Raw genomic sequence first — 17854 nt, 5'->3', positions numbered from 1 at the left:
TCTGGAGGATGACAGGAGTGCGGCAGATTCCCCTGCCTTCTCAGTCTGTGAGCAGGACCCGCGGACGTGCCTCCACACAACAACTGGCCAGCATCTGCTCTGAAGGCTGGTCCAGCCCAGGCTGCTCCATGGCTGGCCCTCTCCATGCCCCCAGGCATCCCAGTGTCACCCCTCCACCCCCCTCTGCCCCGGCCCATACCCCACCCTGGGCCTCTCTGCCTCTGTCACACCTCTGCCACTTTGGGCTGGGAGCTAAATAGACCCGCCAAGGTCACACAGGAGTCAGGACTATTTGTTTAACACAAAAAAAATATTAAAACAAAATATTGTCTTGATGAAGTGGACATTGGTGGAGTAAATTTTAGAACCATGTTCTGTGAATTTTAAGAATGAATATGTGTGTACATATTTCGTTTTTTGTTGTGTATCACTTTTTTTAGATTATTACATTCAAACTGCCATGGATGGTCACTGATTTTGTCTTAAATTCTCTCACAGCATGCCAAGTAGCAACTGTAACACAAACATCCATGCTCAGTCCTTTGAGGCCATTTGTCCACTGGGTCAGAGGAAGTCTGAGGGTCTTGTTTGCATTGCATTTTGCTTTGTGGTGATCAGCGTTGACCTTGGTGACGAGGGAGAGAGACCGGCGGGGTCAGATACACGCTGATATGGTTCTTTGCCATATTGCACAGGCGTGGCGGTGACGGCAGGCTCAGACTAGGCTGCTGCCAGATGGTCCAGCACCATCTCCCTTCACACACCCAAGAAGCAGATGTGAGAGGGACCAGGCCTCTCCTGGGAATGTGGAAGACGTCTGGCCTAGCCAAGAACTCCAGGATCATCCCTCCCCACCCCCTTCCCAGACCCTGGTTCCCCAGGCCTCTACTCAGCTGTCCTCCACCTCTGGACACACGGCTGAGCATCTGGAGCAGGGCTCTCTGTTCGACAGCAGTAGAGGGCATATCTCCTCACCATGCATCCTCCTGGCTATAGGCAGCAGCCCCTATAATAAACACTAATAGCCCTTTCAGGACGATTGTTACTCATCCTATAGCCCTTTCAGTTATTCGTCTCTGTCTCGCTATTATATACAGTGTATTCGGAAAATATTCAGAACCCTTTCCTTTTTCCACATTTTGTTAAGGTACAGCCTTATTCTAAAATGTTATTTTTTTAATTCCCCTTTATGCCCTTCATCAATCATAATGTCAGAGTGAAAAAACAGGCTAATTTATTAAAAATAAAAATAGAAATACCTTATTTACATAAGTATTCAGATCCTTTTCTATGAGACTTGCTATGAAAGTTGAGCACAGAATTGTTTCCATTGATCATCATTGAGATGTTTTTACAACCATGGACAGTACCTGTCAGAGCAAAAACCAAGCCATGAGATCAAAGGAATTGTCCATAGAGCTCCGAGACAGGATTGTGTCGAGGCACAGATCTGGGGAAGGGTAACAAAACATTTCTGCAGCATTGAAGGTCCCCAAGAACACAGTGGCCTCCATCAGTCTTAAATGGAAGAAGTTTGGAACCACCAAGAGTCTTCCTAGAGCTGGCCACCCGGCCAAACTGAGCAATCGGGGGAGAGGGGCCATGATCAGGAAGGTGACCAAGAACCCGATGGTAACTCTGACACAGCTCCAGAGTTCCTCTGTGGAGATGGGTGCAGCTGTAGAACCTTTTGAGGATCTGAGGACCCATGCCAAATCTTTTCAGTCTCCTGAGGGGGAATAGGTTTTGTAGTGCCCGCTTCACGAATGTCTTGGTGTGCTTGGCCCATGTTAGTTTGTTGGTGATGTTTGTTGTCCTGGCATCACACAAGCGTCACGTCCTTTGGCACTATCCCTAAGATGAATCATGTTGGTGGCAGCATCATGCTGTGGGGATGTTTTTCAGCGGCAGGGACTGGGAGACTAGTCAGGATCAAGGGAAAGATGAACGGAGCAAAGTACAGAGAGATACTTGATGAAGTCCTGAGCGCTCTGGAGCAGGTTCTCAGACTGGGGCAAATGTTTACCTTCCAACAGGACAACGACCCTAAGCACACAGCCAAGACAACGCAGGAGTGGCTTCGGGACAAGTCTCTGAATATCCTTGAGTTGACTAGCCAGACCCCGGACTTGACCCCGATCAAACATCTCTGGAGAGACCTAAATATAGCTGTGCAGCAACGCTCCCCATCCAATCTGACAGAGCTTGAGAGGATCTGCAGAGATGAATAGAAGAAACCCCAAATACAGGTGTGCCAAGCTGCTTCAACAAGTGCTTCAACAAAGTACTGAGTAAAGGGTCTGAATAATTATGTAAATGTGATATTTCAGTTTTTATATTTTAAATGAATTAGCAAAAATGTCAACTTTTTTCTTTGAGGGGGAAAAACTATTCAATCCATTTTAGAATAAGGCTGTACCGTAACACAATGTGGAGAAAAAGTCAAGGGGTCTGAATACTTTCCAAATGGTCTTAAGGAGAATATTTTGAGTACAGGTTACACATGTACAATAATTATCTTTCTCTATAATAGAGTAACATTTAGAAATATGCACCCTTATCAAAAACAAGTTATGGCTCACAGATGGCAGCGGTACAACAGTTTCTCCCATTTCTGCATTTAAAAAATGTGTTTGCTTCCTATAGGGGGATTTGGAGCAAAGTTTGAAAAAGATCACAGGTATAAACAATTAATTAGAGCCACACATTAACTATTTATCCGTATTAAAGGTGTAATGTGATGTCGCTGGGAGCAGCCCTGAGCCAATGTGAAACCGTTTCCATTAAGTACTGCCTAATTAATTCCATGAATAATTGAGGCTGCCATTTTTCTTGGGACCAGTAGAAACACCTCTCTCTTTCATCTCCTCCCATGACCTTTGTCAGGAAAAGTTGACAGACCTTTTAGTCAAACTTAGCCTGTTTCAAATGCACTTGCGAGAACAAGGATCATTCCTGTGTTAGTATCAATTACAGGTAAAGCTCAACAAAACACTTGCCTGATGACTCAAACTTGTTTTCTTCCACTGCTCAGTCTGAGATTGCCATCATTGAAGTCGTTTGTGGTGACGTCAAAATAAAGGGTGTTGTACAAAACAAATTCATCAGCGATTGGATCATCTCTAACCAATCAGAGTATCAAAGCCAATTTCTAAATGGAGCATTACCCACGTGTGTTCTGACTCTGGCCCAAACCCATCAGTTTATGGGACTAATCAGAATGGTTAGAATGTTTGCGTTCTAGAAATCGTTGGATAGGTACTCAAATCTAGACTCATTGCAGAGAAGAAACTAACGTCCGTGGGTCTGGTGTAGCGTTTGGCCAGATCAAGGAGTTTGGGTAGCCAAGCAATCAAAACACACGCCTCCCATTTCTTCTTCCCAGAGAATCACGTACTTTGCATCAGGCTCCATATCACTACATAAGCCTCCACACTGATGTTCCCTTCAACCATGGTGGCACTCAATTAAGACAAGGACAGTTACGTGTTCTAAGACACGCCAACTGCATTCCAAAGCTCCCTTCTGACAAACCTCAGTCATTTCTGGTTGAACTAATCAGTTCCCCACACGGCCCCATTGTCTGCAGACAAGCCAGTGAGGTGAAGCAAAAACACAGTATCCAGATTAGGACTAATCATTAGGATATAATCCCTGGCTCCTGGGAGAGGCAGACCAGTTTGCGCAGAGATTACCGGTCGGCCGCCATTTATTGAGCCTGGGCTAATTCAGCAGAGGGGGGACAGAGAGGGGCAAAGCGCAGATAACAATGGCTCCGTTGGCTCTTCAAACAAGCCGCCCCAATCCAAATCCATGCCCTCTTCCATGGGCGTCTTGAATATAAGGTTATCCCACTCTCCCTGAGCTCCTGTAATTGGATTAGTCTCAGAGATTTATGAAAATGAACTTCAGCAAATGGAATACAGCTCTAAACCAAAACTCTTCGTAGAGTTTTCAAAAAAATCCAAATTAGAAAGTGAATGTGTGGAGTGTGACAAACGCATGCACAATGGTTTGTGCTTTCCGGTGGAAAGGTTGTCCATGTTGAACACACCACCAATAGTACCAACACCACAGCTGTAGACAAAGGCCGTGTCCCTGTTTGCCTCCACCCACAGGTGAGGCCTGCTCTCTGGGCCAGACGGGGTACCAGGTGGCCATCCTGCCAGCAGGCCAACGCTGCTCTAATCAAGGATGTGGAGCCCAGCTGGAGTTGCCAACATCTGCTCCCAATGCACTTGGGCGGCTAAAGGCAGGCTATGGTCTGTGCATATACTGCATGAGCTGTGACCTTAAGGCAAAGGACATTTAAGAGATCAAACACAGAATATGAAGAGGTTAATGGAACGAACAGAGAGAGACTACTGAAACCTAAAAGGGTTCAAATACATTTTAAGAAGTAACTGAAGTCTAAAACATCAGATGGATGGAGCATAGCCTTTCCTGGTGTCTAAATATGGCTGTTGTACCACTGTCAACCCCCCATCACTTGCTACCATTTTCCCATTTCCTTGGACTCCAGCAGGACTTAACCCAGAGATTGTTTAGTCCTCAGTACAGAGCGGCAGTCTACTGAGCAGCAATCAGCAGCCTTCTGTTGTGTAAGTGAGAAATGATTGACAGCGTGCCATGGTGTTCCCATTTATTTCTTCTCCCGAGCTGTTTTCTGTCAGAACGGCTATTGATTTTTCCATAAAGTAAGAAAACAAGTACCGTTGAGGGGCCAGGGAGGTCAGGACAAATTAAACCAGAAGATGTAAAGCCCTCTGTCTCCCTATTATTGGTTACCACAGACTTCTTCTCCATGTTTTTTATATGGGCCAACAGATAATGAGATCATCAAGGGGAACACCCAGTGGAGGCAGGTGTCTAGCAGTGGGAGGGACATTGGGGAGAAGAGACCAACCAGCTTTACACACAGGCAGCACTATGCACTTCTTTGGGACGTCTATGCAACCAGCCTATTCCTCCACGGTCCAAGTTTCTATTTTCTTACTAGTGTAGTATACAGGCAATGATGATTTCCACTCCGTTGAGGATAGCAGAGGTTAGGTTAGATTATTCACTGTGTATTTTTATGTCAAACTGGCTCAGCCCTAAAGTGTCCAGGCAGGACTGAATAGGCCTATTTAGTAAACCCATTATTGTAATTAATATGACAGCATGGTAATTGATTGGTTCCAATGTCACTTATAGGCAGTCACAGTAGTATATCTAATTTAGATATTATTTTTTTAATGCACACATTGGAATGCACTCAGTTGAACTCAGGACAGACATAGCTTCAAATATGAACAATAATATAGACATTTATTTTGAAACGAATCAATACCTCACCAAGCGACTTATTTACTTGTGACAATTTCTCCCAGCAAAGTAATGAGCTGAGTGATGCCTTGCGGCCACAGTATCAGCGATCCCTCCCCACTTATCACCTCAGAGAGAGAGCAGATGAGCAGGAGAAGGGAATATCATTCATTTTTTATGTCAATGAAATACTTGAAGGTGCAGAAGCATCAATGTGATGCACTTTTTGTTTTAGATGGGGCCACATTGAATATTGACAACTAGATGTAGACAGGCAGTATAGATCATTTTAAATGTCGCTGTGTTTAATTGCCTCTGTCAGATAGTAGTTATGCCCATGACTTTTATATTACGGGCCAAACTGCCTCAGTAACTTCACCACCCAAAGGGTAAATGGAACGTGATATTTAGGGGTGATTTGTAGTTTGACTAGGTCTGTGTCAACAAAGGCCAGCAATAACATATTTTACAATTGTAGGCTATATTGTAAATATTGCAAAGGTTGCAAATATTATGTAATATTTAGGAAATGCCAAATGAAAACACTTAAAGTAAAAAAAAATCATTATCCTAAAATATTATATCCTTTTAGATGTTATATTATTGTCCTGTCAAACTTGATATTTTCTCACACAAAAATAAAATTGATGTTTAGAACATTACCCTTCAGACATATTCTCATCAGAAGCCTCTCGTTGCTCCTTGGCCTCCAGGACCAATGGGATCTTATCCTTCCAGCACTCCTCTGCCCTGAGGCCCACTCCATCAGCCTCCCTGTCCACTCCCACCCAGCCTCCAGCGCCCTTCTTCAGCCTGGACAGACGCTGCTTTTTGGACAACCTGTGGTTTCCGCCCCGCTCGCCATCCACCCCTGACACCGTCAACTTCTGCTGCAGGCTGACCGTCACATCAGAGGTCATGCGTTTGACCTTCCGCCTCCTCCTGAGTGGCCGTCCCGGGGTGTTCTCTGTGAAGGAGTCTGACTCAGGCCAGGAGTGCTGCTTGGTCTTGATGGCGTAGCTGTTGCTGGAGCAGGAGGGCCAGCGCTTGGCCATTACCATGTCGTCTGAGTCGCTGTAGTTGGCGGCGGAGGGGGTTGCCGCCGGGGCAGCATTCTCCCGGCAGTCCTTGGCTGCTTCGTCCAGGCTGGACTCGGAGGCCTCACTGAGGCAACGGCTGTGCTCCAAGGGGTGGAGAGAGGAGTCACAACGGCGTTTACGTCCCCGGCGCCGTCGGATCTGCCTGCGCTGTTGCAGAGGACTCAGAACCATCTCCTCCCAGAGCTCCTCTAGCTTGGTCTGCTCGGAGGTCTGCTCCAGGGCTGACACCAGGTCGTGCACCAGCTCATCCATCATGCTGCTGGGGGACAGGGGGAGAGGAATACTGGTAAGCTGGAGCAGTACAGCTCCAGTATACTGTAGATGTGATTGGCACATGAATAGAATGAGTATAGTGTAAGTTGACACTAGCTTATAAGAGGACAGTGTATGCTGCTGCCAACTACAACACTCAGAATCCTCTGAGAAGCTACTGTTAAAGCATAATGCACATGACTATGAAGATGTTTTGTTCAACTAATTGAACAACAATTGTGTTAGTCTTAATACAGCCTTCATAAACCCTTCATAGGGCCAAGGTAGATGCTATACAACTTATTTATAGCATACTGTATAAAACAAACTTGCAGGTCTGTCATCTGGCATTTTGCCACAAGTATCACAAAGACATGTGCTTAGGTTTTCTATAAAATGCTTACTGATCGTTTAAAGTGGAACCTAGGATTTTTTTCAGTTTAAAAAAAAGTAATAACTATCAATTTCTCTTTTAGTGCAGTTTGTTTTCTGTCAGGCAACCTACAGCGTTCCTCGGTCCACTACCCAGGCATAATAACAGCAGTGACTACATAGCCTACAGAATGAATCTACTCACAACTCATTCCTTAATACAGCACTGCTACTACTGAAACACTTTTGAATAGAACATGAAGACTGAGTGAAAGAGATAATTTGATCATTAGGCTATAATCAGGACTGAATATGACCAATTGGACAGGGGAATTAAACTATTATGTAATATATATATTGTGTGTAGCCTTCAGCACTTCGGCAGACTCCAAATAACTAGAAAGTTCATATCGTTCATCAATTTTGATTGTTTCTTCTATCGTTCTAAAACTGACCATGATAATTAGATAACAATAGGCCTAGCCTGGGGAGCGAGATGTGCTAAGAAAACCACAAACCAAAACATTATCGTTGTGAAACCTTGATATCGCTTACAACGGTATCGTGATACAATTGTTGTTACTGCACTTAAAATGAGAACGCTGTTTGAGATTACATGCTCCGTTTCTCAATGAAATTATATCCTTATGTTATGTAACGATGCTTTTGTTTCCACTCACCAGTCGCAGTTCCTGCTTGTTTTGTTTTCACAGCTGTAAACATGAGACGTACTTCCGCCCCGCTGCCAAACGAATGAAGTAATTTCCGCCCCGCTGTCTTTTTTCGGTCTGTGCTCTCTTTATCAAGGCGGAGTATTGATAACTGGTCGCGCTAAATGTGTCCTGTACAACTGCGGTGCTGCCCAGGGGTGATGAAATTCATACTTTAAATAAAAACACTTTTATCCAAAACAGCCACCGATGTTTTCCTCATTTGTGTTGCTCAACTCGCTTCTGTCAATTGAATCTCAGAGGTCATTATGTCTCCAGTTCAGCAACACAAATTAGGAAAACATCGGTGGCTGTATTCCTTAAAATTATGAATTTAAGCAAATCGTGGGAGGACCGCAGTTGTACATTGCAGTCATGCATTTTTTTAAATGTACATTTTACAAGTATCGACTCATGTTGCTAGCAAATCGCGCGATTAGTTATCGATACTAAACTCTGCCTCGATATAACGTATGCTTGGATATAACGGTTCTTGGATATAACGGATCCTCGGATCCTATCTGGGATCCTTGGAGCGTTTCTATCCCATTGAAGTTTACATTTTAAACGATAAGGTTCCAAGGATCCCACAACCCAGATAGGATCTTTATCCCACCCATAAAAAAAGCTACCTTAGTTGAGCTCTCTGCACTATGCTTAAAGGGGCAGTGCAGTTAAAAACGTGATCTTTCACATGAAGAGGTCTAAATAACACTGAAATTGTGAACATGGTGATAATGGCCTTTTTGTGTAGGAGCTGTTTGAAAAAAATGCCTGGAATTTCAGGCTGTTCAGGTGGGATGGAACTTTTAGCCACATCATGGTGTCACAAAGTGATCTGATTATAATAGACCAATGACTGTTCATCTTGGTAAGGGGGTTGGCTCTTAACCATCCTAACAGCCATTCAGAAGATATGTAAATATCTTCAAATTTGCTTCCGAACACCCACACAATCAGACTGAGCATTTCAAGGGCCAATGGAGGCTCAGGGAAATAAATGATAACAAATACATTTTTGAGTTAGTTTCATTAAATACACACACACAGATTTATTAGACATACCATGATGACTTAAAAAATGTATTACAAAGACTGCATAGGCAGCACATAGGCTACCAGAGTCTAGTTATATATAGACATATATATATATATATATATATATATAGACATATAACAAGGGAATAGAATTAATATCTTTATTATTATTTTATTTTTTTAAGGAAACTTCCCAGAGGGCAATATAAACAGTACATCATGTCAGGTCAACTGTTTTCTTGACAAGGCAAGCAATAGATGGGCCTATAATACTGCTAGTATGAAAACAGTATTCCTAGTGGTTTGCAGAATAGTTCCCTCAAAGTGACATTGTTCCTTGTGTGTTGAGAAAGACCCATTCTAAATGTATTAGATAAGTTCATACTTTTTTAAAACAATATAAATAAGTGTTTTTAGACAATGTCTGACAAGTGCCAATAATGGAAGTTTTCTTCAAAGCGAACGTGTGGCTGAATGAAAAGTCATTTACCACTCCTTTCAACTCTCAAATGAAGCCAGGCTAAGTAAAATAAAACATTTCATTTTCTGAGAAAATTAGCACAAAAGCCATTTAATCTCTCTCATCTTACTCTTAATAACTGCACATTTCCCCTTGGGCCCATGGGAAAGGGCCTCTCTGTGCCGCTGCCACCTTATCGGTCCTCTCCATATGTCAGCATGCTGAGCGGCTCCCTCAGTACCCAGCCCCCGGCCTCCTCTCACCGGGCCTGTGGGAGAGCTGGGCTCCAGGGCCCGCCATTGTTCTGGCCTGGGAGGCAGTCCGGGGAGAGGCCTGAAAGCCGGAGAGGGGGAATAAAAAAAACTCAGCCACTGCTTCATTAAATGCCAGCCTTTCACAAGCAAACATATCAGAAACAACCCCCTTTCAGAGGCGGTAATTAGCAATTTGGAAACCTTGCCCCCTCAGGATATACAGTTTCAATTTAGTCGGCAGGACAGCTTTAGATTCTAAGGCACTTAATATTCATTGTTTCTCCCATCTTCCCAATTTCTCAACGTACATTGTCTAGCCTTTCACTGGTGATAAAGTTTTTTTTAATCTGTCATGTAATTCTTCTTTTCAATGAGCCTTCTGCAAGAGAATAAAACTTTTCTAGATCATTTTCAAAGGGATTTGGCAAGAATGTGTGGGATATGATAGCAAAGTGCTTTTCAAGAAGCGCCAAGCCGGGAATCCTGTAGAGTTGTGCATGCTTGATTAAGTTGAGAAGTAAATAGTCTGTTAAGAAAACTTGGGGCAACTCTGCCACAGAGGAGACTCTCCCCTCCACAGGAAAGGGCATTTGGGTCTTTGAATGTCAGGCCAACAAAAGCCTGAACAGACATGCAAGAAACTTGCATCACATGTTAAATATGACTGTGATGACCAATGGAGATTGTCTTCAGACAGCTATTGTAGCACGGCCTAGGCATCCTTATGCTGTAAGCACTTGCTGTTGCACCCGGCATGCACAGCTCTACAGGATGTCCGGCTTGGCGCTTCTCGAAAAGCAATTTGCTATCATATCCCACACATTCTTGACAAATCCCTTTGAAAATGATTTGTAAACAGTACAGCTGAAATGATTACCATTACTTTTTTGACCATTGTTTGGTGGTGCTATAATACTTATTTTGCTGCCTGGATGAGAGAGAAAATGTTTGCAAAGTGTTTAATAACCCAAGCCACACGCTTTACCTCAGGGGGCAAGAATAACACTTATCAGGGCCTCTCCGGATCCTTTGTTTCTTAATGCAACCCATTCCATTCATTTGCATTCTGCTTTGTCTAATAAAAATAATTGATTTTTGCCTCTTTCACATAAATGAAAAAGGAATGTGATTAAGAATTTTGTCCCCCCCCCCCCAAAAAAAATCTAAATTCCAAGATCTCATCAAAAATGGAAAAATACATAACTCATTAAAGCCAAAAAAGAAATAGCTTAAATTGTAAAAAGAGGGACAGGGAATGAAATAATTAATGGAGTCCGAGTGAGCTATCTTTCCCAGGCAGAGCGTCACTAGGGAAGCAAACTCCCAGCCAGCAGAAATGAGCTACCTATCTGTGAAAAGAGTGACTGCTCCATCCTATTTGATTTGGCTTCCCTATCATCTCTTAAGAAGATGTCAGCCTTGCTTCGTCTATTGCTCTGAGCCTTTATCAACCCATAGACGCTCCGCTGCAAAAGGGGGAGCCTCATTTCAATGCCTTTCAAGGAGCAACACTAAAGAATAAGTGTTATGTGATAAAAAGAGGGTTGTTAAATAGATCTGTCTATTTGTATGGTAATAATGATCGCTTAAGGACCTGGGGCTCCGTGACTTGTAGAACAAGGAAACAAATCTGTATTCAGGTGTTGGGTTAACATGGCTCTCAAAACGACCTTGTGAAACTTTTACACAGTAACAAATGAGTTGCATGCTATGTTTTTTCATTATTTCCTCTGCAGCTTGGTATTGGAGCATCCTGTGGCCGCTCAACACAACTCACTGATTTGTTATAAAATGGGGCCCTTGATACCAATGTTTCCCACAATCATATCATTGTTTGTTTTGGTCACATTCGGGGCTTGAAGGCCCCTGATTTCATTGACAAGGTCAGAACCATTTTCATCAAAGAAATACATCCTGATGTTTCCCATTCCTTCAAAATAAAGGAAACATTGTTGATCGTTATTGTTGATCCAGTCACTGCTAGCTACAACAACCACTGTAAGACAAGAAACACCAACATAAACAACATGACAAAAGCCAAAACACATCTCTCATTAGGATTCAAAGGATTGTTTTTCTGGCCCCACATGATTAACAACACAGACCTCAGGAGCATTGTTTTTGTTGACAAGGAAATGAAACAGTGGTGAGTGTGTTTGTCGTGTCTCTGTACCTGGAGACCTTATTGTAGCACATTGTTCCAGTTGTGTTGTTTCCTACAGTTAGTGATGTCAGCTTGTCCCAATGAAGGCAGGGTTGACATGTCAATTTGGCAGAGGGGCGGGCCAGGGTTCACCGCAGTCATTTGATCCTTTATCTCCCATTTTGATATCTCAGTCTTGTGTCAGTACAAACAACAACAGTCTGCCAGAGAGAGGCTGATGAACATGATTGATTCTTCAGACAGACCAGGGGATGAGTAGGGACCCTCCACAGATACAACAATGACATGAGCACTTGATGGAAAAGCTCCCCTCTATCCTCAGAGTAGCTGGAGTGAGTCAGGGTGTACTCTTTGTTGCCAACCCCCAATAGAAATGACATAATAAATAGAAATACACAATAAAGTTCAAGTCCATTTATTCAAATATCAATACACCTTGTGACATTCTTCACTGAAAAGCAATGGGTTCTCTATGTATTCTGTGTGGCCCTTACATGTCTCCAAAGAGTGAATTGGTAATGGAAGGGCTGGGGGTAAAATAACTAATTTCTCCATTAGCAGCCCCTGGTTGACCTGTGAGTATTCACAGCAGGCAGTCATGTTGGCCAACTCAGCTCTGCACCCCATGCCTGGCTCCATTATGGCCTTCCCCAGCCTGGTCACCCGCTTCCATTTATCTGGTGGGATAACTATAGAAATCTGTCAGGAGGCAGGGGGAGGTTTTTTCGCTCTGCTCCAGCCGAGCTGGCAGATTGAGAGCCTCCCGTAATGCACAAGTCTGTTTTTATTATTCTTGCTGGGGGAACACTATTTCATCAAGCGCATGATTCCACAGAAGAGAGGAGATAGCCCCAGCCGGCTATATTTCTTCCAATCAAACATTCCAAGGGGAAAAAATGAGTGGGTGCCATCAAATCACAGAATAATGCTGCCAGATTTTATGTAAAAAAGAAGGACTGATGGACAAATACAGGAAGGCAAGACAAGTTAAATGATGTGTGTTCAGGAGCTGAGATTGGAAAACTGACAGAGAAAAGCAGCCTCTTTGCTGGAATATAAATTGTTGTGCGCTGTAAAAAGGCTTTTATCTGGAGTGAATATGGGACGTAATACAAAGGTCAGGGTTAAGTCATTTTCTACGGCAAGTTAAGCGAATAATGAAGGCGAGCCCGCCTGGAGAAGGAGCAGTGCTACTGCCAGTTTGTCTTCATTTATTATGCCAAATCTCATGATTTTGGCGTTGCCACGGTGGGTGCTCTGGCGCGCACCAGTGGACGACATATCGCTTAATTTACACAAGGTAATGAAAGCAGGGAATGGGAGGACAAAACAATTTACCTGCTGACACAGGAAGAAGTGATTTGCGAACATGGGGGTGAACGGAAGAGCAGGCAGAGGGCCAAGGCAGAGGGGTGGAAGAGAAAGGGAGAGAGGGAGGGGGTGAGGAGGAGAGAGAGAGGCGTAGAGGGATGAAAGAGAGGGGGGGACAAAGAAAAAACAATAGAATGGGGGTTGGGAGGATAAAGGAGATAGTTGGGTGTTAATAGTTGGAAAGAGAGAGAGAGAGAGAGAGATGGAAGAGGGTGTTGGTGGGGGGCTGGGCTCTTTTGATCACACCACTATTCTGATCACAGGCATGATGATGGCTCTGGTAACTCCAGTTTAAACACACACACACACACACACACACACACACACACACACACACACAAACCTGATAGAGAGTCTGTTCTGAAAAGGCCCTTGTTTTACTCCTTCCCAATTTGAATCATTTCAACTACGCCACTCCAGTGGAGGGGGTGGGGAGGGTAACAATAATCATCACACTGGCAATACAACAGGTATTTCTACCCACAGACATTATAAGTTTGTAAGACTGCTATCTCAGGCTACCCTGTTTGACAACCACATTACGGTAGTTTAACACAATCACGTAATGTAAAGTTTGTAAGACTGCTATCTCAGGCTACCCTGTTTGACAACCACATTACGGTAGTTTAACACAATCACGTAATGTAAAGTTTGTAAGACTGCTATCTCAGGCTACCCTGTTTGACAACCACATTACGGTAGTTTAACACAATCACGTAATGTAAAGTTTGCCGCACACATTTTGAATCTTGTGTGAATGTTGGCACAGATTGACATGTGTTCCCTATAAAATGAGCTGTTTACTTACAGAGGAGCTGAAACCTTCAGACTTGCGCTGATGTTTCGTAACATTCTCCTATAGAGTTTACAGACATACACTAAGCGTCCTAGAATTGCCAGATGGATGGCGACAAAGATCAAAATTGAATGAATTGCGACCATTCAGCTGATGTTCGTTCACTTGAGCAGATAAGAGTCTGACTTGTGACAATGCTTAAGGAAAAGCCCTGTAATTTTCCAATCACTACCATTCAGGCCAGGCCACTCTTTAGGGCCGTAAGATCAGATGAGATTCAGCATTTGCTTTTGTAAGAAACTACAGTCTATTTTCCTGCACACTGTAACAAAAACAATCAGACAGAGAATCAGGCTTTTTTAGTCTCCCTGGATTGGGACCATAGGGAGGGGAGGAGAAGAGGAGAAGGAGGGGTGAGAGATAGAGAGGCGTCTGAGTCTCGTCCCACTGGCCGCCCACAGTGGGTGGTTGTGGTGATGATAAACGGAGTGGCGGCACAACACTGAGGCTCTGCTGGCACGGCGCGCTGCAGGACCAGACACTGAGAGGAAGTGTCACTCTCCACAGGCCTGCTGGGTCAACCTGGAGTCTGCTGTGTCCTGCTGTTTGAGTCTTCACAACAAATCAAACACCATAACACCACCTCCCTGAACACAGCTGGAGGCCCTCCGCTGTCTGGAAGAATGTGCTAACAAACTCTGGTGCTCATCCAGAATGAATTGAGCAGCACAGCACTGCTCACTGAATATCTGAATGAAACATAACCATTCAACTGCTTACAGCTGGGAGCCCTGTTCTCCCTGGGAGGGTAACTGATCTTTGGGCCCTGGGCCTGAGGGTGCTCCTCCCACAGGCTCCCCTCTCCTCCACCGTCCCCTGCCCCCCTCCGTAGGCTCTCCTCTCTTCCACCCTACCCTACTCTGGCCTCGTCCACAGGCCCTCCTCTCCTCCACCCTCCCCTGCCCTGGCCCCCTCCTCCACCCTCACCTCCCCTGGCCCCCTCCGTAGGCTCTCCTCCACCACCCCCCTTGCCCCCCTCCACCTCTGTAGGCTCTCCTCTCCTCCACCCTCCCCTGGCCCCCTCCGTAGGCTCTCCTCCACCTTCCTTTGCCCCCTCTGTAGGCTCTCCTCTCCTCCACCCCTCACCTCCCCTGGCCCCCTCCGTAGGCTCTCCTCTCCTCCACCTTCCCCTCCCCTGGGCACCCTCCGTAGGCTGTCCTCTCCTCCACCTTCCCCTCCGTAGGCTCTCCTCTCCTCCACCTTCCCCTCCCCTGGGTCCCTTCTGTAGGCTCCTCTCTCCTCCACCTTCCCCTCCCCTGGGTCCCATCCGTAGGCTCTCCTCTCCTCCAGCTTCCCCTCCCCTGGGTCCCCTCAGTAGGCTCTCCTCTCCTCTAGCTTTCCCTCCCCTGGGTCCCCTCCGTAGGCTCTCCTCTCCTCCAGCTTCCCCTCCCCTGGGTCCCCTCAGTAGGCTCTCCTCTCCTCTCCCCTCCGTAGCTTTCCCTCCCCTGGGTCCCCTCCGTAGGCTCTCCTCTCCTCCACCTTCCCCTCCCCCCCTCCGGGTCCCTTCCGTAGGCTCCCTCTCCTCCTCCACCTCTCCCTGGGTCCCCTCCGTAGGGTCTCCTCTCCTCCACCCTCTCCTGGGTCCCCTCCGTAGGCTCTCCTCTCCTCCACCTTCCCCTCCCCTGGGTCCCCTCCGTAGGCTCTCCTCTCCTCCACCTTCCCCTCCCCTGGGTCCCCTCCGTAGGCTCTCCTCCACCTTCCCCTCCCCTGGGTCCCCTCCGTAGGCTCTCCTCTCCTCCACCTTCCCCTGGCCACGGCTCTCCTCCACTGGCTTATTTCCTCTCACAATGAGAGGTGACAGTGAACAGCGGAACTCGTCAGTGTGAATAACACACAGTCACGCTCTGCGAAACCCTATCTGGCGGTGTGCACACACACATGCGAGTGTCACAGGGGGCTGGGGGGCCTGGTGCAGAGCAGCACAGCGGCAGGCAGGCTGTCAGCCCCACTCCGACCCCTCCATTACAGCTTAACCAGGAACAAATTGAGCGATTTGACGTGTTACTGTATATCGTTTGACTCACTTTGTTGTCTAACAATGAAGTAGTGCAATTATAGACTAGTGTTAAAAATGAAATACCTTCTACTGGATGGAAGAGTGTCATCAATACAAAAGTGCAGTGTCTCAACTCTATACCAAGGGCACGCCAGTCATCTTTGGTTCAAACTTTACAGAAATAGCTAAGCTCACATTACTGTAAATTCCCATAGTTGCATGCTCTCAGTCTCTTCAGTCTTCCTCTGTCCTTCTGTGACAGACAGCCAGGAGCTGCTATAAGACAACCACTGGTCTGGCTTAATGTAACAACATTCTTACTCCTCTTCTGAGGAGGAGTAGCGAGAAGGAGAGGAGGACCAATGCGCAGCGTGGTAAGTGTCCATAACGTTTATTTTAAGACATAAACTGAACACTATGAAATAAAAAACAATTAACGTGACCATGAACGAAACCGAAACAGTACCGTGTGGTAACAAACACCCACCACTCAAAAGTGAAACCCAGGCTACCTAAGTATGATTCTCAATCAGAGACAACTAACTACACCTGCCTCTGATTGAGAACCATACTAGGCTGAACTCAAAACCCCAGCATAGAAAAACACACACAGACTGCCCACCCCAACTCACGCCCTGACCATACTAAATAAAGACAAAACAAAGGAAATAAAGGTCAGAACGTGACACTTAATTTAACCACTTTCCCTGTCCACTGTCACATCAGTATACAGTATTACATAACTGCTAATGGGCTAATAGCGAGAGAAAGGTAGTTAGTTAGTTAGTTAGTTAGTTAGTTAGTTAGGGAAATGGAGCTCAGGTTCATCCAAACATTTAATAATTTATCCAATCTGGAGCATACACCTCTTACTGGGCTAATTCTATAATTTAACTGGCCTGGATGAGTGGCCAATGCAGCCACTCTCTCTTACACTGTCACCACATAATTATGACTTATGCCAGCACAACCTAGCAACCTGAATGAAGTCAGCATGCAATAAATTGTAATGATCACTTAGACGATACGGACATTCACGCGGCTTCCACCACATTAACAGGAAAATATGGATGCCATCAAAGTCAGACCAGAGACCAGAGACAGGAGGAGAGATGAGATGTGGAAGACAAACAGGGGAGATGTGACAGAAGCCCTGTTTATACCTGTCGTTAACATGAGTCCTTTGTCCTGATCTTGACCTGATCTTGTCTGTTTCACAATCAGAGCACATTTCATCTTTTAATCATCCACACTTGTCTAAAAAGGTGAGCACAATCACAATGTGGACAAGATTAGGACAAAGGCTGCATGTCAGAACCAGGTATAAACAGGACTATAGGGACAACTAGGCCAGCTGATACGGGGCAGATACATTTTCCTGCGTCTGTGGGATAGGTTTCTGTCTGTGGCACTGCTCGGCCTGGTTGGGGAGTGACAGAGCTGGTGTGGCGTCAGTTCAGGCCTGTCAGAGAGGTAGACACTGGTTCAGGAACCAGAGCTGCTGTTGCTGTGGTGTGGTGCGACTTGTCCCATCCAGCAGCAATGGAAAAACAGCAGCTGACACTCTACTCCTGAGGCGCTGCTGGTGACCTCATTTAGAACATGGGCTTTTGGAGGAGGGGTGGAGAGGAGGTGGGCGACTGTATATGGTGGACAGGGAATGCTGGCTTTGACGTTCCAAACCTCAAAGCACTCCTACAAAGTTTCAAATAACTTTCAAAGGTTGAAATAAAGAGAAATGTAATCATGAACAATGGTGATATAAAAATAGATTGGACATAATGAAAAGGGTTGCATGTCTTTTTAATAGCTGTAAAATGGCTAATTACCCCACTATGATTGATCATTGGAGAGGCACATTGGGACATTTGAGACCCCTGAGATTTTCTACTGAAATAATTCAACATTTCTCATGTAATTAAGAGATGTTATATGACTTTACTGACCTTAAATGACTGTGAAATAAGTCATGTA

At 45.2% G+C, this 17854-nt stretch overlaps 1 protein-coding gene across 3 annotated transcripts in view; it reads right to left on the bottom strand.

The window, feature by feature from the left end:
- The window catches only part of LOC112256694 (G patch domain-containing protein 2-like), a 37740-nt gene extending 29787 nt beyond the window's left edge, over window positions 1-7953 (bottom strand). Inside the window, exons 1-2 of one of the 3 annotated variants that reach the window (XM_024430121.2) lie at window positions 7712-7953; window positions 5971-6666 (exon numbers count right to left, since the gene is read on the bottom strand). In XM_024430121.2, the coding sequence (XP_024285889.1) occupies window positions 5971-6662 (692 nt within the window). In that variant the 5' untranslated portion in view covers window positions 6663-6666; window positions 7712-7953. The remainder of the gene's footprint in view (window positions 1-5970; window positions 6667-7711) is intronic. The other 2 variants (XM_024430120.2, XM_024430119.2) reach the window with 2 other exon arrangements.
- Window positions 7954-17854: the final 9901 nt, after the last annotated feature.

Source organism: Oncorhynchus tshawytscha, linkage group LG08, assembly GCF_018296145.1.
Source record: "Oncorhynchus tshawytscha isolate Ot180627B linkage group LG08, Otsh_v2.0, whole genome shotgun sequence".
Classification (NCBI taxonomy): domain Eukaryota; kingdom Metazoa; phylum Chordata; class Actinopteri; order Salmoniformes; family Salmonidae; genus Oncorhynchus; species Oncorhynchus tshawytscha.
The sequence above is the reverse complement of the archived record's forward strand: the minus strand, read 5'-3'. Positions and strand labels throughout refer to the sequence as shown.